Source organism: Atractosteus spatula, chromosome 3 (assembly GCF_055471065.1).
Source record: "Atractosteus spatula isolate fAtrSpa1 chromosome 3, fAtrSpa1.hap1, whole genome shotgun sequence".
NCBI classification, from domain to species: domain Eukaryota; kingdom Metazoa; phylum Chordata; class Actinopteri; order Semionotiformes; family Lepisosteidae; genus Atractosteus; species Atractosteus spatula.
The window spans coordinates 819,202-841,817 of NC_142708.1; the positions used below are offsets into that span (position 1 = coordinate 819,202).

Genomic DNA, 22,616 nt, shown 5'->3' on the forward strand with positions numbered 1-22,616 from the left:
TTCTGAGTGCTTCCCCTGACGAGGAAACCCACAAGTCTGAGTTGCTTCAGGTTTAGACTGTCTAATATTAAGCAGATATGATAAGGCCCTTTTGTGTCTAGCATTGTGTAATTTTAAAGGGCCTGGGTGTGATGTTTTTACGGGGTGAGCACAACTTTTAACAGATCTACTTAAGGGGGGAGTGCAGTACAAGGACAAGATTGCCTTGGTTCCAGCAGCAAAAGCCGCCTGTAATAATTTGAAACAAGCTCTCTTACAGGTGCTGAGACTGGGGTTTCCTCAGATCGATCAACCATTCCTTTGTATGTACTGTAAGTGTGGAAAAAGGGTTCTGGGCAGCTGTGCTTACGCAGGAGCACGGAGGTAGGCACTATTATACCATTAGATGCTGTAGCCAAAAGGTGGGGGACCGTGAAAATTTAAGAAAATGTAATACTGTTTACTGATGGGTCCTCTCTGATGCACGAGGGAGAACAGAGAACAGGCTGAGCTGTTACAACAGAATTCGAGGTGCTAACGATCGGAAAATGCCCCTCTGCTGCCTCAGCGCAGCAAGCCAGTTTAGAGCCCTGATGGAAGATTGTAAAAAGAAAGATGTTAAAGGTTTACTGTATATGCATATAATGTATGTATTTGTTGCATGTAGGCCACAATTCTGGATGGCTATGGAGAAATAGGATTCTCTCAAAACGGCAGGGACTCCAGTTAAGAATACTGGGCTTGTCTCTGAACTGATTTGTAGTTTTGCAGCTGCCGACTGAAGTAGCTGTAGTAAGGTGTAAATAACACAATAAAAGAATTCCAGTAACTCAAGGTAACAACTGAGCAGATGCAGATGCCAGACGAGCGGCACCGGGAGAGCAGGAGTCTGAGACTCCTGTGAAACCTCTATTGGGGAAAAGGGAGAATTCAGTTTGGGGCCTTTAATAGATGTTTAATAGTGGTTAGAAAAAAACGTGTAAAGAATGTGGGGTTGTATGATGATGGGGTGTGGGCTGGCGGATACCCAGGTGTATGACAAAGATGATCCCGTGGTGCGGACTGCCCTGCCCCTTGGATACTGATCTTGGGGCATACTACACTGGGAAAGTGTGCCAGGTTGTAATCGCCTCACTAGGGGTAAGTTGGAAGTCACATTGCCACCATCACCCACAGTCTGAAAGACCAACTAAGGAAATATCAACTGAAGGAACACCGTGGGTAGATGCTCTACCTGCGGTCCTGGGCAGTTTGCGGGCTGGAGCAAACGGAACTGTGAGACTGAGCCCATTTGAGATCATCACAGGCAGCCAAAGAAACTCCCTGGAGGCCAAGTTTGGCTAATGGACTGTTGAATTTACTAACTATTACAGTATTGTAGGTTTGTTAACTAAAGCTGTGCACAGGGCTCATGAACAGGTGATGGACGCTTGGGGACCTCCAGTAGATGGGAGACACGACCGGATGCCTGGCGAGTGGGTGTAGGTGAAGAAGAGATACCCTGCCAGACGCTGCAATCCTGCTGGGAGGGACCATATCAAGTGCCACTAACTACTGACCGTGCCATCTGAGTGACAGGACGAGATCAGCACCAGAGACTGAGTGAACAGAAAGAAGGATGTTGTTACCGTTTCTGTGTCTGATGCTTCCTAAGGTGGACCAACAGTGTGCTTGTTAGGCTTGAGGAGCATTACTGGGGATATGGTATCAATACATTCTGGGTGTTGGCATATCTATCAGCCAAAAAATGATAATCAGAGTTGGGTCAATATTGCTATTCCAAGATCCTGACCATAGATCTCCACATGGCTGAGGTCTGAGTTTGGGTCCTGGGGTAGGACTTTATTTATTTGTAGGATTAGGATTGTTTTATGTCCCCCCCCCCCTTTCCCACTCCGATGGCAGGCGGAGCGACGTGCAGGTTGGAGTATTTCCCGGTCGCAGTTAATGGCAACCTCAGCTCAAAGATTTGGTTCAAACCACCAAATGGAGAATGGTGTGCCAACAAGCAGACCCTGCTGATGCGGGATTAACGCTAGGAAAGAGAGAGAGAGGATTGTTTTATGTGTATAAATGTAACTATCACTTGTACGAAAACATCAATCACATCTTGTTGTAACCGTGGAACGCATGTCATAGCAATACATGCCTGTTCACCTAGAAAGGAAAAATCTGCCCTGACATTGTATGTGTAAAAAATAGGCAATACTGACGTATGCCATATTTTATAAGGGGAGAATGAAGTAAGATGTGAAGACGGGGTTAATTTTAAGTCCATTCTGCATGAAGATTAGACTTCTAAGGCTGGAGTTTATGGCAGGAAGGGGGTTAACTGATAAGGATTCCAGATGCAGCTATGAGAGCTAGGGAACCCTCTGGAGACTAATCCCTGACCATTTGGCCAAAAAGCTGTAAACTGGTCAAACACATGACCTCCCCCCTTTACCATAATAACGAATGACGAATCAGAGCAGCAAGGAAGAACTATATAAACCTAAAGTTTGTACCGGCACTTTGAACAATACTTCAGTTTTGTTGTTTCTTGCGGCAAACAAGACTTCGGCTTTATTGTTCCTTGCATGCAATAAACTCATTTGTTTAACTTCATCTCGGGATCCAGAACCTTAACAGTTTCTTTAAAGAAACACCTACATTGGTTAAATTGTAAATTTTAAGCCAATTCTTATGTTCTTAAAACCAGAAACAAACATGGCACTCCAATGTCAGGGATGAACTACCCTGCTGTAGTAGAACCACAGCAAGAATCATTCTTTTATCCTGAAAAATATTTACTGGAATATATAAAAGAAGTTAAAAAAAACTTACAATCAAATGTTTATTTTGAATAAATATTTCAACACAGTTTTAACAAAAGTAATCCCATTCTGTTGCAGCAGATCCCTTTGAAAATACTAGTTTCTCCAACTTAAAATAATTCACTCATTAGAAAAGGTTGTCTCGACACATGCACAAACATAAAGCATATTGAAAGAAGGTATGTGCTTACATCACTAAATATCCACACGTTCACAAAGGAACTTCACCTCATTCTGAATGTACGACACTCCTGTTGAGTTGTGAACACAGCAACACTGCAATGCGTGTAATGTTATCAGGGTCATCTGTGATTTTTAATGAGTCTCACAAATCCAGTCCCTGGTGTGAAAAGCGAAGTGGAAAAAATGACAGAATGGTGTCATTTTATTTTGGTACGTTGATTGCAGATGTAGACTGAAGGTCAACTGCTTGACTGACCTTTACAGCATCTTTAATAATAGACAGTATATACTACAAACAAAAAGGCTTGTCACACTTTTTTAAAACAACAATGTATATAGATGTTTGAGTACTGGATGAGTATCGTGCTGAAAGCATCTTTACTGTTATCGACTGCTTTCCCTTTTTAATGTGACAAAGAATCACTGGCTGCTCTGAACTCTCTGTACTTACATTTAGAGCATTTAATCTGTTGTCACTTCATTAGTGTTTTTTAAATCAATATAAATCCCAACAAAATAAAACCCTTTTATGCAGTTTGATTTTCTACTGTTTTTTTAAAAAAATACAATACAAACATGAGGCCATAATCTTCATGAAAACATTGCCAGGTGCTATGTTTAAATTAAGAGTGGTTTCACATGTCAATTTGTTTTTAAATGTTTCTCTGCTTTTAAAATAAAAACAGGAGAAATTCCATTTGTAAATAAGAAGGAGCTAAAGGATATTCCAACTTGAATTGCAAAACCATGTTTATACCAAATAATGTGGCCTCAAAAAAAGAATGAAAGGATGAAAGGTTTTTTACCAGTGAAACCCCAGAAGCCTTATTTTGAGATCCAAGCAATGGAAATGTTAGGGTGTGCACCCACATTCCAGAACAGGCCTTGTACAGATCCTGAGGGCAGACAGTCAGCCTAGAGAGTCCTCTGTGACCCAGAACTCTCACTTGGTCTTCTCTTCTCTTGGCTGCAGCTTTTCTGTGCTCCTATCCTTAGTCTCGGTGTCAGAGGCCGAGTCCGAGTCCGAGCCCTGCTGCTGTTTCTGCCACATGTCACAGTACAGTCCTCCTTTAGCAATCAACTCGTCGTGTCTGAAAAAGGCAAAAAGACATTTAGGCAACAGTTACAACACAGAGGGACATGGACATTCACAGAACCCTATCTTCTTACAGTTAACAGCCTACAGATAGGGATGATATGGAAGTGGTACAAAACTAACAAAAATAGAGTGGGCACAAACTTGTTTGTATCTAGTACAAATTAGCTTTACATGCTTCATGATATAAATGCCATGGGTGTGGAAGTTTTGTGGTAAAAATAAGGTAAGAATAAAATGTTGAGTTAAGCACAGATCTATCCATTCATATTGCCTCCTGCTTGTAGTCCTTACTCTTTGAAGCACTGCTTGATGAATTCCAGTTTCAATCACCTTAGCATTGCTTTTCAGGGAGAGAACCTCACAAATCACATGTGCTGGGTTGGTCACCTCTGCAGCGAAGTGAGCCACTGTACCGTGTACCCAGCACAGGGCAGAGGGAATTTCTAACTCCTCTTTTCTGGGGTTGATGGGGATCTTTGGGCTTACAATGCCAGATGGTAAACCTGAGGTAATGTCCATGATAAAAGCCCAATCTGCAATTAGGGAGGTGCTGGTTTACCTACAGAAGAGATGTGAAGTAGCCAAAACAAATACAATACTTAACAAAAGCAAAGAAATTCCCTTCAATATATCAGACAGAATCTCAGCTGAAAAGAAAACAATGAAGCAGCAGCCATGACCACGCTTTGCTAGAGAGCTGAGGAAACAGGGCTCAGACTCCCTTGTTACATCAAGAAGTGTTTCTTAATGACAAATCGTCCTTTTGCAAATTTACCACAATAAGTTACATAAATAAACCACACACATCCCCTCTTTCAGCAACAGTGTGCTTTATCTGACCAGGCGCCTCTCTGTCTAGCCCTCCCCGAATTAGGGAAGCAACCAATCGTCCAATTACCTATTCTCAATTTATTCCCTAGATGCCACTCCAGAAGCTCTCCGACATTGAGCCCTCTTAGAGGATCAGCTCCCCGCACATCAGTCTGACCACAGACGGCGATCCTCATGCTTTGCCTAGGAGTGCCTGCTTCTCCTCCAGGTCCCGACGAAGACTTCGCTTCCCAAACCTGGGAGCGCTTCCAGACACTCCAAGTGGCTTGGCTCAGCCGGCCTATTCGGAGCCATTTTTCCCAGTCCAGGACTCGGCCTTCCCTCCCCTTCCTGTGCCTTTGGCTGCCCTTGGCAAGCTTCGGCTGAGCCTCCTCTAAAAGACCCAAAAGCTCACGCGCTTGGTTTCTGGCCACGAACTCTCCGCTGCCGCGCTGTAGCCTTAAGCCTACGGATTCAGCCTGTACTCCTCCGCCGCTGTCTGCAGCGCCTTACTAAATCATAACAATATATATGTAGTTTAATTTTTTCTTAATAAGGAATACTCTGGGAGCAGTGTTGGAATAATGAGTATGTTCATGTCAGTGTAAAGAATGGAAGGGGTGACCAGCTTCTTTCCAAGTCACAAGAGGGCGCTGTGGAAGCAAACCAGCAGCCTTCTTTAGGAAGGGTTAGAAATGGTACTTCTGCTTCTATCCATCCATTTTATAACCACCTGATCCGATACAGGGCTGTGAGGAAGCCAGAGTCTATCTAGGCAAACGACAGGCGAGGCAGGATACACACTGAACAGATATCAGTCGATTGCAGGACACACAGACACACTCACACTAGGAGGAAATTTCCCAGAAGCCAATTAACCTACCAGCATGTCTTTGGACTGTTTGGACTGAGGGTAACACACAATCTCCACACAGAGTGGACCCCAGGACCACAAATGAGCCCAGGGCCCCAGCACTGCAAGGCAGCAATGCTAACCAATATGCCACCATCCCACCGCAATATTAAAATAAAATTACATCTTGTCCTTTTTTAAACCAAATTCATTGGCAGAATTCTGTTATAACCTTATAACCAGGGTATGTTGCTGAGAGGTTCACATTGTTACTATGTTTAGACAAGAATTTTTAAAATGAATAGTCCATTCTTTAAGAAATTAAAATCTTCTAGTAGTGAGAAAACATAATTTAATAAAAATGCAACGTGATGAGATCAAATTGATTGAACAATTTGTGAGTACAGAAAATTTGTGAGGGTTAAGTACCTCTTAGGAAATCTCCAAAAATGGTAAATTCACAAATACAGGACTCAATACCTTATGGGGTAAATAGGGTGTGGTTCCATAGCTTCTTAAACTTAGATTCTGTAGTAATATGTTTGTTAAAATTGTTAACAGTTTCAGTTAGTGTTAGTATTTACTGGTAGTATTTTTAATGAAAATGGACATTCTGGTGAGTAAAATGTTGGTTTTGAGAAACAGAAGGGATGTGAATTAGTTGTGCACATTTGTTGGTAGTTGACAAGCATGGAGTCTCAGTTTGTATCTATTACAATGGTATATGATCCTGTTTGCATGAACAGTGTATCTGAGCACTGTTTCCAGGTGTTTTACTATATTATATATACTCACAGCCCGGATAAGAATGTTAATATATGGCCCACAGCCACCATCCATGCCAGGCACCTTTCGCCATAAGAGCAGCCTCTGCATCACCAGTAACAATATATATCCAATAAACCTTCAATTTCATGTATCTGAATCACATCAAATGAAGACACACATTTCCGCTGCCACCTTGGTGCTCAAAAAAAAGAATATTAGCTTATTCACGTTGATCACTGAATGGAGATCATTCCCATACACAAGTGTATTTTTTTTCATTTGTCTCAGTGGACTGTTTTCTCAGCAGGAAGCTCTGAAGTAGAAATCACCTGGTTTTTAGTGGGTCTACTCACCTGCCACGTTCTGCTATCTGGCCTTCATGAAGCACAAGGATCTGGTCAGCACTGATGATGGTCGATAGCCTGAAAACACACACACGTGTTTTAATACTGAAAAATATCATTCTTTTCTACACACGTTTTGAGTATATTAATTTTTTAAATGATTATAAACATCTGCAACCTGATTCTGTTAAAGGAAAAGAAGGCACAAGGACACAACTAAATACTCTAGCCCTTCAAATCTACAGGCCAGATTTTAAAACAGAAGTGTAAGTACCTGTAGTTCTCTTGCTTCTATAGCTAAAAACGTATGAAACAAGCAAAGTTTAATTCCACACTGAAAAGTAGAAAGAAAACAAAGTCTCGATGTGGATCCTACTTTAGGCACCTTTAGGTTTTGATTCTACAGCCGAGAAGTGTTTTTTCTTTTTTCTGCTATTCAGAAAATAGCAGAAAAAAGAAAACTTTCCTTTATAGCTTGAACACTACATGGAAAACTGTTAGTCTCCATTCAGTGAAGCACTGATACCTACCTATGTGCAACTACAATAGTTGTCCTATTAGTACACACTTTAGCGAGGGATGCTTGGATATTTCGCTCGGTCTTGGTGTCCAAGGCTGAAGTGGCCTGGGAAGCAACAACAAAACAAGAACAGCATCAAAAGGCAGTTTTCCCAGAAAAAACAACCAGTTAATAAGACAGAGGGGCCTGTAGGCTCTAAACACATTTTTGACCCAAGTATTCAAAAGCCAGTTAAGGTTAATGTTGGTGGCTGCATCCTCTCCATCAGCCCAGCAGGTCCTTCTTCTCAGGCAGCGCCTCCGTCTCTGTCAAGGAGTACAGGTGTGCGAGTCTGCCTGCGGCTTGAAGCACACTGTGCCTCTCTTGTGAGTGTGTCCTTTACTACCTCTGTGTCATCATATATCTCTCATTAGTACTCCTTCACCCACACAGGTCCTCAGTCCTTTCATGACCTCCTCTGAGGCCATTCACCAGCAGGCTGACCAGCTCGTGCCCATGCACCGCTGCCTTTCCTCACACTACTCAGAGCTTCCAGTACATTTCTCTTGCCCAAACCTCGCAGTCTCACTCATGTCACAGCTTCTCGTCCCACTCCCTCATACCCACACCTTGCTCCTTAACACTCATAAGCACCTCAGACCTCACTGCTTCATCACATGCCTAGACCAGTCAGAAGTTAGGCAGACCTCTTTCACCGCTCCATACATTATATTCTAGAGAGAGGGTCCCTCTACTACCCCCGCTTTCTGAACTCCACTTACACAATTAAAAAACTCTCATACTGCTGACATATTACAGATACTGTGTTCTGGCAGACACTCTGCCCAATCAGGCTGTTTCTTTAAACACCAGAATTTATAATCCTCAGTGGTTCCTGCTATTACTTGTCCCCTTTCCTGGCGAGTACACACACACACACAAACCACTCCTGCTGCGCTGCACCAGCCTGCTAGGAGGACATATAACACTCGCACCAACACCTCACTCACTCTGCTTGGCAAATTCTTCTGCCTTGACCATTGCTGGATAGATTACACCTACCCTACATAACATGGAGGCTACAGTCTTGCTCCTTCTCCATTCTGAACTCCTTAGTGTTTCTCCTCTCACTGACGTATACAGCCTTTGATCATAAGATCAGCCTAGATGCCTCCCTGAAAATTTTACCCCATATTTTGTCACAGGGTCTCAGCTGAATGCCACGATCATCTTCCGCCCTCTAGAGGGCGCTCCTACCCTTTTGTATTCCAGTTAGTTTTAGTTCTTACACCTATGTCGTGTTACCATTTTTATTATTTAAGCCTGGCATCTCTGCTATTCTGGGCTCAGTATTGGAAGACGGACGCTCAGAGGCCCTCCTAGCATCGTCGCCCACGTCTGCGGCTTGAGGGCACAGGCTTCAGAATGGCGTCCTGACCATCTGAGTCCGGGGCTCGGAGCGCCTTGCTCCATTATGGTTTTATCTTCTATGTTCCTGGATCCCTTTTCCCTGTGTTTGTCTGGATGGATCTCCCAGTACCTGGACCTTGGACTGCACCCTGATTCCCCTTGTTGGACTTCCTTCTGGGCTAGTTTGCTACGTCCCCCGAGCACCGGATCACTGCCGTCACCGCCCCCCATCTGTCATCCGTCCTGATCCACGGCATGTCTTCCCTTTTGACCTTCTCCAGCCACTTCCAGATTATCTGCATAGGGTCTTTACTGACTCCCGTGACACTGAATAATTGCTTTGGTCTTTTATTAAAAAGTGGATCGAGATTATGTGTTGTGAGAAGTGCTATATAAAATTAAAAACATATTACAGCATGTTATTTAGACCAACTAAAAAAGTACACATTTAGTTGTACAACCATTCGTCCATTTTCAGCAGCTGCTTTTATATTCAGAGTCTTGTGGTGATCTGGATCCCAGCCTGGCAGGCACAGGGTACAGTGAGGGTTACACCCTGGACTGGACACTAGTCCATCACAGGGCACACACATGCATATAGGGGTACTTATAGAGATGCCATGATACGATTCAATGAAGTGAATTGTTTAATGCAACAACAAGATGAATTCCTTGTGCACTCTTTGTAATTTAGGGAAAAAAAATTATCTAAATTTGTATTATGCAACTATTTTACTGTGTTCTCGTGCTAGACTAATATCAGTCACCATGGAATCACCCATAAGATTTAGTTCCCATTGATGTCTTTCCCCTGGGTGTCTGGGCTCACCTCGTCCAGAAGGATGATTTGTGGTGCCTTCAGAATCGTCCTGGCAATGGCAACTCTCTGCTTCTCTCCACCACTCAGCTTCAGGCCCCGTTCTCCCACCTGGGTTTCATACCCTGCAAGGGACAGTGGAATCAGACTTCCTTCCTCTTCCCGCTATCTATAAGCAGCTCAAGCAGGGAGCTGTGTCAGCATGCACAGGCTGCAAAGGAACATGTAAAGGTTTATTCCAGGCTGAGAAGAGAAGAAAAGAAACACAACGTTTTGGCTGTGAAGCCTTCTTCGCGTGTTTCTTATCTTTTCTTTTCAGCATGGAATAAACCTTTACCTCTTCCTTCGCTGCTTTCTATAATATAACAATGTGTAGTTATACAGCACCTTGCACCCCAAAAGACTATGAAAGACAACTAATTGAACACTTTTCAGTATTATGGGTAATTAGCAAGGGATTAGATAAGGCAGATCTTGACACAGACCTCTCTGAGCTAGCACCCATGGCAGAAGGTTACTTTACAGCCTGTGCCAAGGTGCTAATAGGTGAGTGGTCTCTGTGTGCATTAAAAGTGGTTGTCATGATTGTCATGATGGAAACTCAAGTCTTTAGAAATCCTTTTATAACCCTTTCCGTCCTATGAGCTTCAACAACTCTTCTTCCAAGGTCCTCTGAAATCTCTTTTGATCAGGCCATATTGCACTTCAACAGAACTTTGTTGTGAAGAGCAGGTAACCACAATTGTCTGATTTTTTCGTATGGCAGGGCAGGTCAAACCCACACCTGAATTGATTGAACTCCTGACTCATTGATTGGAATACCTGACTCCAATTACCCTTTTCAAGATGCCATTATCCGAGAGGCTCACACCAATTTTCCATCAATGACTGTTTAAGCCATTTGTTCAATAAAGATATGGAAATGTAAAATATTGTGTGTATTGTTTGTTAAATAAGACTGTCTTTATTTATTATTATGACTTAGATGAAGATCAGATCACATCACATTTTAGGAGCCATTCATGCAGAAATCCATATAATACCTAAGGATTCACAAACTTTTTCTCACAACTGCACCTGTCTCTGTGAGGTTTCTTGGTCAGGTAGTGAATTTCAAGCAAAGATTCAGCCATGAAAGCCAAATAACTTTCAATACTACTCAGAATTAAAGTTGCGTAAAAGCACAGATCAGGAAGTCCCTGTTTGCACACACACTGGTACAGCAGGTCCCGGGGTGACACGCAGCAGACAGTCAGGCTGAAGGGCTTATCGCACTGCAGGAACAACACAGAACTGAGCCACTACTAAACCCACTGGAACTACAGAAGAGTTGTAAAAAAAAAAACAGAACTGGAATTTACAATGAGCACAAGAGACTTTTAATTTTTAAAATACTAACTGATAGCAATGCCAAGCCCTTAGTTTAGCATTTTTATTACTTTGTCTCCAACTCCTGACAAGCCTTCTATGTTCCTCGTCAATAAAAACAAAAGGCTTCTTCATTCTGCATTGTGTGCCCTGTCAGAATTCCCACCAAAAGCAGCTGTTTTCCTTCATGCCGTATGCTTCAGTGCCAGTTTATGGAAGGTCAGGCCCGTTACCTTCCGGGAAGCTCAGGAGTCTCTGGTGGATGTCAGCGGCCCGTGCTGCCTCCTCCACTTCCTCATCGCTGGCGCTCACGCGGCCATAGCGGATGTTGTTGCGGATGTTGTCATTGAAGAGCACGGTGTCTTGGGGAACCACGCCGATGTGAGCACGCAGGGACACCTGCTTCACCTTGGAAGAAAAACAACAAGCACTAATGAAAAACTTTAAATCAGCCTGTTCTCACCATTTATAGCTTAGTGAAACTCTTAATGTGATTTCAGTTTTCCTGAAATTTTGCATGTCTGTGCTAAGGGCTGCATGGAGGTTGAGGGTTCAGCTCACAGCAGGGTCTCAGCTGAAGAGCCTATGAAATCTGCTGTGATAATGGATTTATAGAGGATGGTGCTTTTACTGCTAGTTTCCTGGTGATATAAGATCAGTTTGGCAGTATCAGCAATCTTGTTTTTTCTACACCTGGAAAGCTGGTTGAAGTGTTAGAGGAGGTGGAGGAAAGAGCTATGGCTGGAGCAGTACAGTAAAATAGTAATTATCCTTTAATCATGTGGTGTTCTCAAAGGTACAGTAACTCTGACATGAGAAAACCATTTTATCAACAACATCTGCTGCAGAGTTACTTCAAAATCTCAAATATTGTCCTCCTTTCACATCTTCCTGTTACGTGAAAATGTACTACGCCGCACCACAGTAGAGAACCCTACCTTGGAGATGTCCTGTCCATCGATCCGGATGCAGCCACCTTGAACATCATAAAATCGGAACAGAAGTCGGATGATGGTGCTCTTTCCTGATCCAGAAGGTCCCACCTGCAGACAGAAACACAAGAGGCTGATTCCCAACAGGAGCCCTGTTCCAGACCAAAGTGGACAAGGGCATCAGTTTCAAAAAACAGGGACACTTTGGCAGCTCGTGTGGGCAGCCTCTCTCAGCACCTTTATGCATCAGACCCACAGAGCTCAAACCCGCTATGCCAAGGGGCAAGCCTCCTGCTAAAGAGCCTTTGATACTCTTGGTTGCCCTGTTGAGTGTCGTCATTGTAAGAGTGTCATCTTGCACAGTGACTTCTTACATGTCTATAACTTTCATCTTAATTTGCCAACAGAGAACTCATTCCTACATCATATAAATACGAGCTTTCATATTTCTAAAATGCAATGAAAATGTATGCATGTCCATTGCATTCTGTGATGTTTAAATACAGAGTCTGGAGTGGGGACTGTGTCAGTGTGTGAGTTGCAAAGAAGCAAGCAGAGGCTAATTCTACTGATAAGTTGAAAAAAATGTTTTAACTGTGAAGCCTTTAGGTTTATATTCCTAAAACAGTACTCCCTAAATTTATTAATTCCTTAAATAAAATAGGAACAAAAACATAACAGACTGACTTTAAAGTCAGAGTGCTGTCTGGTCACCACTGATGCACTGCAGTTGTACTCTATTAAGAGCAGCGGTGACAACAATTGAAACATTCATGGAAACATAACAACAAAATATGTCAGAGGGATACAATTCATTTCACATGATATTTCATTACACAATTAGGCACTGAAACAAAACATGTTGTTAAGCTGTAGCTGTAGTGTAAAACATCTAAAATGTTTATCTAGTCTTAATTTTATGGACAGTTCACAAAACAACAAACATAGATGCATGACAGGGAGTTTGTTTAATTGTGATAATATCTAGCCCAGGGTGATTGGGTGTAATCATACAGGCTAATTGTTCTCAACACTTCAGAAGTAATTTCATTCCAGCACAACACACCCTGGAGGGCATCATTACTGTTATATAACAGCTTATTCAGTACAAGAGACATAGAGTAAGAGTGCTTGTGTTTCTTAAAATATGTTTATGAATGCAACTGAAAAATATTTGTTTCATTACAGAAAACTGCTCCTGACACAGCTGTTAGTTTTGAAAGTGGTGTTGTAGGAATGCACATACACAATACACAGACTTGCTTGGACATCACCTGTGTTAGGATGAGTCACCAAATGGGTTTAGACACACACTGCTACATCAGAGACCATCACAATCTGCTGTAAACAAGGCCTGTATTACAGAATTACTAGACTCGATTTAATTCATTTTTCCATGTGGTTGACTTACCAAAGCCACAGTTTGACCAGGCATAACTGTAAAGGATATATCCTTGAGAATTTCTTTACTGTGAATAAAATGAGATGAATAAAATATAAAATCAATGGAACTGTGTATTCTTGGATTCAGTGTAATTATAGTAAATAGTCCAGAGAGATTAAGTCTGTAGTTGGAGAAACCTTATGTCTATGCTCACAAATTTACTAATGCTAGCATTACCAAAACTACAGTGATTATTTCCACTGATATAGAGCTAATTTGCATCATATAAGCTAAAAAAAACATTGCAAAAATATTAAGACAAGGCAGGGGGCACTGAGTACGTCAATCAGTAAGAACATCAGGACGAGTCTTGAACCTGAGTTGTATAACCTGGTGCTGTGACCAGGAGTTCACAACTAGCCAAACCTGAGGCCTGAAACTAAAACTGAGCAGAGTCTCCTCAGCCTCTTGTATGATAGTAACACTGCACCAGCTGCAGATACATCACTCCAACACTCAGGCAGTGTTGATCACAGTTAACCGCTGTGGACGCTGAGGAACTCGCAGCATGACAAGCGGGGGATGGCTCTAATTAAGTGCATGTTTTGGAGGATAATAAGCACAGTCCTCATATCCCCAGGGCCAGTATGAGAGCCTCGGTGGTGATCGAGCCCCCCTTAAAAAAATTCACATAACAGGAATTCGATTTAATTATTGTCCATTTGCCTGAACCAATGGGGAAGTTTGACAAACAAGCTCCCTATAAACCAGTGGTTTCCAGCTTTGTTCTTGGAGGAACACTGCGTCTTCTGATTTTTGTTCCAGTTAAGTTCTTAATCACAGGCTAACCAATTTCAGTTTTCTATCTGGGACACATTTGTACAGTTATTTTCATCTATTAAAAGGTCAAATGAGATTTGTAATTTGTAATGGTATCAACCCTGTACTAATTTCCAAATTTCAGGTGTCTGAAATATAACAAATTGGACATCAGTTGTGGGAAAAAAAACACTTATTGTAGGACTGTTTGATACAGTGTCATGCTCATCATACAGTATGTGTGTCAACTAGTAAGAAGCATTTAGTCAGTCATACAGGCAAGCAACCTGAGGTGAGGCTGTGTCACGGTCTGTGTGCTGAAACTGTACCCTGGAAACAGGATATCTGGACACACAGGGCTGGCTGAAGAGACAAGTCATCAATCAGCACTGGACATTTAGAACCCAGATAGAATTAAACCAATCCCTGAAATACCTAGTAATCGTATTGACTAAATGGTGCAATTTTCAAGTTTCTTTACTGCTTTTCATTCTTTTGTGTGTGTAACCTTACCCTTCGACATAGCTGAAATACACATTTTCGAATTCCACCCTTCCAAGTTTAAAAAGAAGGTTCCCAGCATTGACTTCATCCTTTACCTGAAATATAAAGATTAAAACATTGCAAAATGATCAGAAGAACCTTCTGTAAAATTCCTGGAATAATTAATATTATTCATGAAAATAATATTGCTATCATACTAAACAAACGTTCACTGTTGAGATACTTCTGCAAGTGCAGATACAAGTTTTTAAAGCTGGTGTGCAGAGGCGTAAGCTACCACCTTTTTGGGATGTAAAAAACTTTCCAAACCGGTTCTGAAAGTGTCATTCATATTCATTATTTACATTATTTACAGTATTCGGAGAACACATGCAATTTTTGGGGAATATTAGCTAAAATCCATAGAGGGAACAGCAAGCGTGTGTGACATCACATCAAACCAGTAACACACTGAAAGCAAATTCAGCACATGCTCAGCCTGCACAGACTAAGAACTGGAATCCTTCTGCAAACAGTAAATCAACAGTCGTGTCTGTGGCCTCGGTCCAATACCACAGACGTGGACTACATAGATATAAGGCATGAAATTAATACAAAACCAGTGTTATGGCTATTGAAAGAGATCACCTCCAATGCTTATTGTTCAGATGAGTTATTAAAGCAAAGAGAAGAGCATTTTCATTTTTTCTGTATTGGAGGGATGCACACATACACTGCCTGGTAGTTTTGCGGTATGGTACAGCATTGAAGTCAGGGAAACAGTTATAAATTGAAATTGCACCCCATAAATGATAAAACATGGCACCCCTCTCTGGAATCTGCTAGCAGTATCAACAGTAAGGGAAAACTTCTAGGATTTAGAAAGTGAGTATCTTAAAATCCATGTTTTGAGCATTAAGTTGAAAATCATAGAGTTTAAAAACTGCAGAACTTGCCACTACCCGTCGCAGAATACCACCCCAAATCGGTGTAGCTGACATGTAAAAATAAAAATGGACTTCAAAGCTCAAATCTGGAACTAAATGTGAATAAAATCACATTTATATGTGACCCAGCTTTATCTAAGGGTGCTATGGACAGAATTATTCTGCTAACATTTGTATAAGTACATTCAGTTACACTGTTACCATCTTAAAAGTTGAATTGTTCCATGTAAATGTATGAAGTAGATAACGAAAATAGCAATACAGTACTGTATAAATAAGCCCCTATGCATTATCGATATGCATTATATCACTGTCGACAAAAATACAATACATTTGACAACAGAAAAAAAACTACTTTGAATAATATTATTTTCAGTTTTTCATCTGATGTTCTATGAACATGGATAGGTTTATTTTCTAGGATAATCAGTTTCTCCTGAAAAGGAGTAAATTATAAACTCAAAAAAACTAATGATCTGAACTAAACTAATTAACTTAACTATCTTAGAGAGGTAGAACTGATCACAGCCAGATGTTTCTCAATAGAGCAGTAGTTCTGATCAAAGCCAGATGTTCCTGTATAGAGAGGTGGTACCGATCATGGCCAGGTGTTCCTCTATATAGAGGTGGTACTGATCATAACCAGGTGTTCCTCTATAGAGAGGTGGTATTGATCATGGCCAGGTGTTCCTCTATAGAGAGGTGGTACTGATCATGGCCAGGTGTTCCTCTATAGAGAGGTGGTACCGATCATGGCCAGGTGTTCCTCTATAGAGAGGTGGTACCGATCATGGCCAGGTGTTCCTCTATAGAGAGGTGGTACCGATCGTGGCCAGGTGTTCCTCTATAGAGAGGTGGTATTGATCATGGCCAGGTGTTCCTCTATAGAGAGGTGGTACCGATCATGGCCAGGTGTTCCTCTATAGAGAGGTGGTACCGATCATGGCCAGGTGTTCCTCTATAGAGAGGTGGTATTGATCATGGCCAGGTGTTCCTCTATAGAGAGGTGGTACTGATCATGGCCAGGTGTTCCTCTATAGAGAAGTGGTATTGATCATGGCCAGGTGTTCCTCTATAGAGAGGTGGTACCGATCATGGCCAGGTGTTCGTCTATAGAGAGGTGGTACCGATCATGGCCAGGTGTTCCTCTATAGAGAGGTGGTACTGATCATGACCAGATGTTGCCATTGCCCTGGCAAAGTAAACACATGACAATCGACTACCAGCACGCACTGCAACAGAGTGACATCTAGTGCTGAATCTGAAAGCACTCACTCCAGGATAATCAACAGGCACATTACTGAAGATTTAAAGGCATCATCTGAACAAGATGTTTTTTCAACTTAAGGGACACAAACTGTATCTGAATATATTGTGGAATTGGTGGAATTTTGAATTACACATATTGAACATCTTGTAATAAGTTAAAAAGTCAGATGTCTAAGGATATTTTAGTATTTAAATATCTAAAATATTAGTATGTGTAATGGTCACATTAATTAATAATAAAAGACACAGAGCATAAGAAAGGCTACAAAGGACCACACGTGGCCGCAGCGCTGCGAAGCACCAATGCTGATCACTGCATCACCATGCCCCCCCAGTGTTGTCAAAGAGAGTTGTGACTGAGAGGAGCCACTCAGCACATTTCCCCTGTTTGGTAGTTAGTAGATAATTAATCTGAGTATCTCGCCCAGCCAGAGCATCAGATGGCCTCACACTCTCACAACCCTGGGGTACAGTGTTGTTCTGGGTTATACAGGCATTTCCACACAGTGTCCACTTGTGCTCTCTCATCCTGTCGTTATTATGTCTGTCACATATGAGCTGTAGTGAATTTACTTGGCCAGATTACATATAAACTTACTTCTTGCTCTTCAGTAAAAAGTTGAAACATGTTCTCCATATCTATGAAAGAGTTTTGGATCATCCTGTTGACAGAATCAAATTATTAATTTGATTAATTTGAAAAAGTATTCATTCAGTTTTAACACATTCTGCACACACACATTCAGATATTAATAAGTGAATTAGAATTAGAATTTTGGAAAATTTGTAAGTGTTAGAAAGAAAAGTTGATATTTTAAAAACAGATAAATCCTCCCAAAAGCCCCAATGCATTGTTAGTGGCTGTTGAGTTGTTTGAGAATTTAGAGACAATGATCAACATCTTGTCAACAGCTGCAGTTCTTAGGAGCTTCAAAGCAAGAAAGGAACTGAGGTGTTTACTGAGTTGTATTGGATCTGAGACACATCAATGAAAGGAATAATCTGGTTTACTTTGGTTAATTAAGTTCTTGGTGAATGATCAATAGTCATTAACAGTGTCCCTGTCACTATACTGGGGCATTAGGACCCATACAGACCTGCAGGGTGAGTGCCCCCTGCTGGCCCCACTAACACCCCTCCCAGCGGCAACCTTAGCTTTCCCAGCAGTCTCCCATCCAGGTCCTGACCAGGCTCACAGTGCTGGGCTCTAGTGGGCTGCCAGCTGTGAGTTGCAGGGTGATAGAGCTGCTGGCTGCATGTCCTCTGACCCCTGCTTTGTCTCCCGACTGTGTGCCTGGATCACCCCTGGGCTTCGTTACCCGTTTGTGTTGGACTTGGACCCAGGCTTTGAATTCAGACTGAAACCTATCTCCCTGATCCTCTGACCTTTCTGCTGCTATGTCTCCCTTACTTAAAACCCCTGGTTTGTTAGGGTTTTGACCCTGGACTGTGTTTTGGGTGTAAAATGCTCTGGACTCTGGCTAGCCAAAGCTCCACTTCTGCCTGTGTGTCTGCATGCAGCCTGCTCCCTGTTCCCAGAGTGTGTGATCCCAGCTCCGGGCATTCGCTATGTGCTGCTTGCAGGATCCCCAATTCAGCCGCCTGTTCATCCCGGGATTGGGTTTTCTCACACTCTGTAATGATGCACTTTGAGTCCCAACTCATTACAGAGTGTTAGAGCAGCTCATTACACTTGTACACTGTAGTTTTATTATATGATTATTGATTATCCTGCTCACTCTATTTCTGGTACATTCTGTAATTCACATTTTTTCCCTCTTTGTAACAATATATATGTAAATCAATTAGCCAGTTTATCCAGAAAATGAAATCAAAAGCCTGTGTAACTGAATCCTCACCTGTAATAAGTACCGAACCAGTTGAGAGGTGTATAGAGCTGAATGATGTAGGTGCCAAAGAGAACATAATCACCAACCTGGAACATGTTGCAAGAAAGTAGAAATTAATCAAACTAAACATTTACATTAATATCAAAACACAAGCCCACCTCAGACCCATACCCACACTGACAGCACAAAGCCCGGCTGGCCAAGTCAATCTGAAAAATTTAAATCCTACTGACCACGGGTCAAGGACAACCGAATCATATTATTCCAAGAATAGGCAAGAGCTCCAAGTGGCTGCAACAAAACATGTCAAATATTTGTACAGTCTGGCAAGCTCAAGGGGTCACAGATGTCATGCAGTTATTACTTCAAAGGCATATGAAACCAAATATGGACTTTTTCACACTGAAAAGTGAATGTGTCCCAATACTTATGGTCAAATCTTCTTCAAATCACTCAGTTGAATTCAAAACATGTTTATGTTCTGAAATGATTAAATGTATGCATGGAATTCCACACAATATAAACATACTGTATATTGGACTACTTATTCATGTTAAACTCATGATCTAAAAAACAAATGGCTTTACTGTAAAGAAAAAAATAGTTTGATGTTTTGCTGTCCTAATACTTTTTGAGGGCACTGTATATAGACATATTAGATCATTATTTGATTTAGGCATTAGAGCTTTAAACAGACAATATGAGCTCTTTAATTAGAAATGCTCTTTCTTTGTGGTCTGTACAGCATAAACCCTATTCCTGTAAAAAAGTGCCATGGGATCTTTGATGACTAAATAGTCAGGACCTTTATGTTACTTGTCACTCACAGGATGACATTTTCCTGTCAGTATCTGATCCAGAGGAATGAAAACAAATTCCTGGTTGATAAAATCCACTTTGGTGGTGCAACAGTGATACATTGCAATACTGAACAAGACCCGCCCTGGACATAACAAGATAAGTGCACACTGTGTTTGAAAATCAGAGTACTACACAGCATGTTTTATTCTTAAGACCTTTGAAATGTAATACATTCCCCCTCTGCCACAGAAAATGAGTTACAACACAACCATGTTGACTTTCGACAGCTACGTACAAATTAGTACATAAAAACCCCAACCAGCATAGCCTGATAGTCTAGGTAAAACGAAATATTACCTATGTAAAGAATTTATCAACACGCAAGGATGATTATGAAAAGAGGGACAGACTGTGTGTAGCAGACCAGAGACAGCCCCTCAGGTGCAATAATTGTTACCTGAAACTTGTTCTCTGTGACAAAGTAGGCACAGAGGAGGGATCCAGCGAGGAGCCCTGAGCCGATGATCAGGTTCTGAGTCTGGTTTAACAGGGCCAGGGAGGCATTGACTTTCCATTCGGACTCCTGCATGAGAGACACACACATGGAGTGGTGTGTATTTGTTTCACATACTAATAATAAAATGAATGGAGACAGTGGATGGCATGCTGACATGCCCTATGCGGAGTCTACTGTAATTGTAAGGAAGATCTGAAAACAGAGATATTGAGGGTTTTTTTTTAATTGTCGGTTGTAAAAATACTGAAGACAATGGGACAATGACATTGCTGGAGCGGGGATCTGTGTGGACAAGTGATCTGCACAGGCTCATTCAGGCCTGAGGAGAAGAGTAAAACACAATTTAAATGTTTCTCTTTCTACTTTTCCACAGTGGAATTTATCTCTACATCACAGTTATATATCTCAACACTGTTATAATAATATAATGAAATTCCACTCAGTACTGTCCTAACATACCAGTATTATGGCACAGTTATTCTCATCTTGATTCTTAATAAATGTTTCAAGACTTGTTTTTCTTAGAATTTCTAGTAGTATTAATGTACTGTAGGTCAGAATTTGTTTAATCAAACAACAACAACCAGCAGAGAAAAAGTAACCAAAGCTCATTCTGCCTCAAAACTCCAATGGGCACAAATCTGTGTTTACATAATCCAAAAGCAGTATGTCTGACAACACATCTTTTAGAAGACAGTCATCATTTATTTACTGAAGGGCTGCCCTTCGTGTGTTTTTAAGAGAAATACAGTACACTGTCTGTGTATCCCACAGGACAGCTTGGTGTCTTGAATGAGTCCATCATCATCCACAACAAAACACCAGTCAGCCTGTTTTTCTACAAATCACCCCAGACTGACATCAGGGTGTCCGACTGCCTTCAGCAGTTCAAATATAAACTTTGTGCAAAACCCTGCAATTAGCCAATATTGTCAAACATATAGAATATAAAGTCTTCAGTGAGTAAGTCTCATTGTAGACTGAGTCAGGAGAATTTATGACATTGCTTTTCTGAAAAAAAACAGTATGATCTGCTACTTAAAATGGAATCTACCACATAACAAAGCATAGCAAATTCAAAGCAATTTTAAATAATAGAAAATTACTGTTGACCTTGATGATCAGATGCAACCTACTAATACAACAGCAAAATTATTGAGTAAGGAACTGGAAATTACAATACAAGCAAAAATACAACAATGAAGAAAAAATATTATCTATATAGATAGTGGTGGCTGTCTTTTGTTTAAAATAATTCTAGTATCAGTGTTCTTCAAGGTTACAGTATGTCTCTTAGCATGTCTGTTCTGAAAGAACAACAATTTAAATGGAATATTTTTCTTACCTGATATTTCAGAATGGCATGATTGAATCGGTTCACTTCATATTCCTCTGCATTGTAGTATTTCACCTTACAACACAAAGACAACACCAATGGTAGACAGAACACTGTGTGAATTGCTTTTGTTCAGAAAAGATTTCATCACCTGCTCAAGATCATGAAGGTTTTTTAAAACATACTTACAAGATTAAAAAAAAAACAAAGACCAGCATTTTGACCACATTCAGGGTCTGTAAATTTCACGGGTTATACACTATCTGAAAAAAATGGCAACATGCATACAGCCTTACAAAACTATTCAGACCTTTACTCAGTTTTCATATTTTGGTGCTTTAATGTTTGCTGTCACGACACTTTGAAGTAGAAAATAATTATATACTTAACCTACTCCACAGATTCAAAACAAAAAACTAAAAGAAAGAACTAAATAGAAATAGAGGAAGAAGCATTCAGTTTTCAGTTTGAAAACTAGTATTCAGTTTGACTTCCAGGTTTTATATACAATGTTAAGATAAAATCTGTACACATTATTTTGTAATTTCACAAAATAGAACACAATGGGATCTGTCTGAATAGTTTTGCGTATGTACGGTACGTAGCAACGCAGGCGGTAATTCCAACCGAATCCACAAGAGGGCGACCACGTCTTCTCAACTCCACCCTTTCAGTCACGAGTTAAAAGTTCTCACGTGCATACTGGAGGCAGAGAGACTCCCGCTCGTATTCTAACACTGCGCAGCTGGTCTTCATTTCTTAGAAGTGAATACGAGTTAGAGACTCCAACAGAGAGATAGTGTAGCTTCACAACTTATTAGCAAATAGAAAAATTGATTTTTCCTTTTTCTTTTTGATCAGATGTCTGACCTAATAGAACAGAAAACAATATTTTTTTCCCCTTTATTCTATAATAGCATCCTGGAAGGATTTTATCACACCTAGAAAACTCCCAATTGAGGAGCTGTGTGACTGCAGAGGATCAGGTAAAGGCTCATTCCTCATTCAACCTAAAGCATGTGCAGGCGAGGGGAGGGGGAGGAGAGCAGGGCAGGGCAGGAAGGCAGAAACCAGTACCGTTTCGAAATTGAGCAGCGAGTCCACAGCCTTGGACTTGGCGTTGTTGTCCTGCGTGTTCATGTCTCGTCTGTACTTGGTTCTCCACTCTGTTATGACGATGGTCAGAGCTGTAGGAAAAGACAGGGAAAAACAGCAGTACTGCAAACCCTGCTTTCAAGGCTACTCTCGTGTTAACTCTGTAATCAACACCCCTCTTCTCTCCATTTTCATACCTTGCATTAAACCATAACAGACTTCTACTCCTTGCTTTCC

At 41.2% G+C, this 22,616-nt stretch overlaps 1 protein-coding gene across 2 annotated transcripts in view; it reads right to left on the reverse strand.

Moving 5' to 3' along the window:
* Positions 1 to 2,804: 2,804 nt before the first annotated feature.
* abcb6a (ATP binding cassette subfamily B member 6 (LAN blood group) a) overlaps positions 2,805 to 22,616 on the reverse strand; it is a 29,786-nt gene continuing 9,974 nt past the window's right edge. For both annotated transcript variants that reach the window (XM_088910502.1, XM_088910503.1), the window contains exons 8-20: positions 22,362 to 22,471; positions 21,294 to 21,359; positions 19,889 to 20,014; positions 18,640 to 18,716; positions 17,379 to 17,442; positions 14,595 to 14,680; positions 13,290 to 13,347; positions 11,885 to 11,989; positions 11,180 to 11,354; positions 9,591 to 9,703; positions 7,383 to 7,477; positions 6,862 to 6,930; positions 2,805 to 4,069 (exon numbers count right to left, since the gene is read on the reverse strand). In XM_088910502.1, the coding sequence (XP_088766628.1) occupies positions 3,922 to 4,069; positions 6,862 to 6,930; positions 7,383 to 7,477; positions 9,591 to 9,703; positions 11,180 to 11,354; positions 11,885 to 11,989; positions 13,290 to 13,347; positions 14,595 to 14,680; positions 17,379 to 17,442; positions 18,640 to 18,716; positions 19,889 to 20,014; positions 21,294 to 21,359; positions 22,362 to 22,471 (1,292 nt within the window). In that variant the 3' untranslated portion in view covers positions 2,805 to 3,921. The remainder of the gene's footprint in view (positions 4,070 to 6,861; positions 6,931 to 7,382; positions 7,478 to 9,590; positions 9,704 to 11,179; positions 11,355 to 11,884; positions 11,990 to 13,289; positions 13,348 to 14,594; positions 14,681 to 17,378; positions 17,443 to 18,639; positions 18,717 to 19,888; positions 20,015 to 21,293; positions 21,360 to 22,361; positions 22,472 to 22,616) is intronic.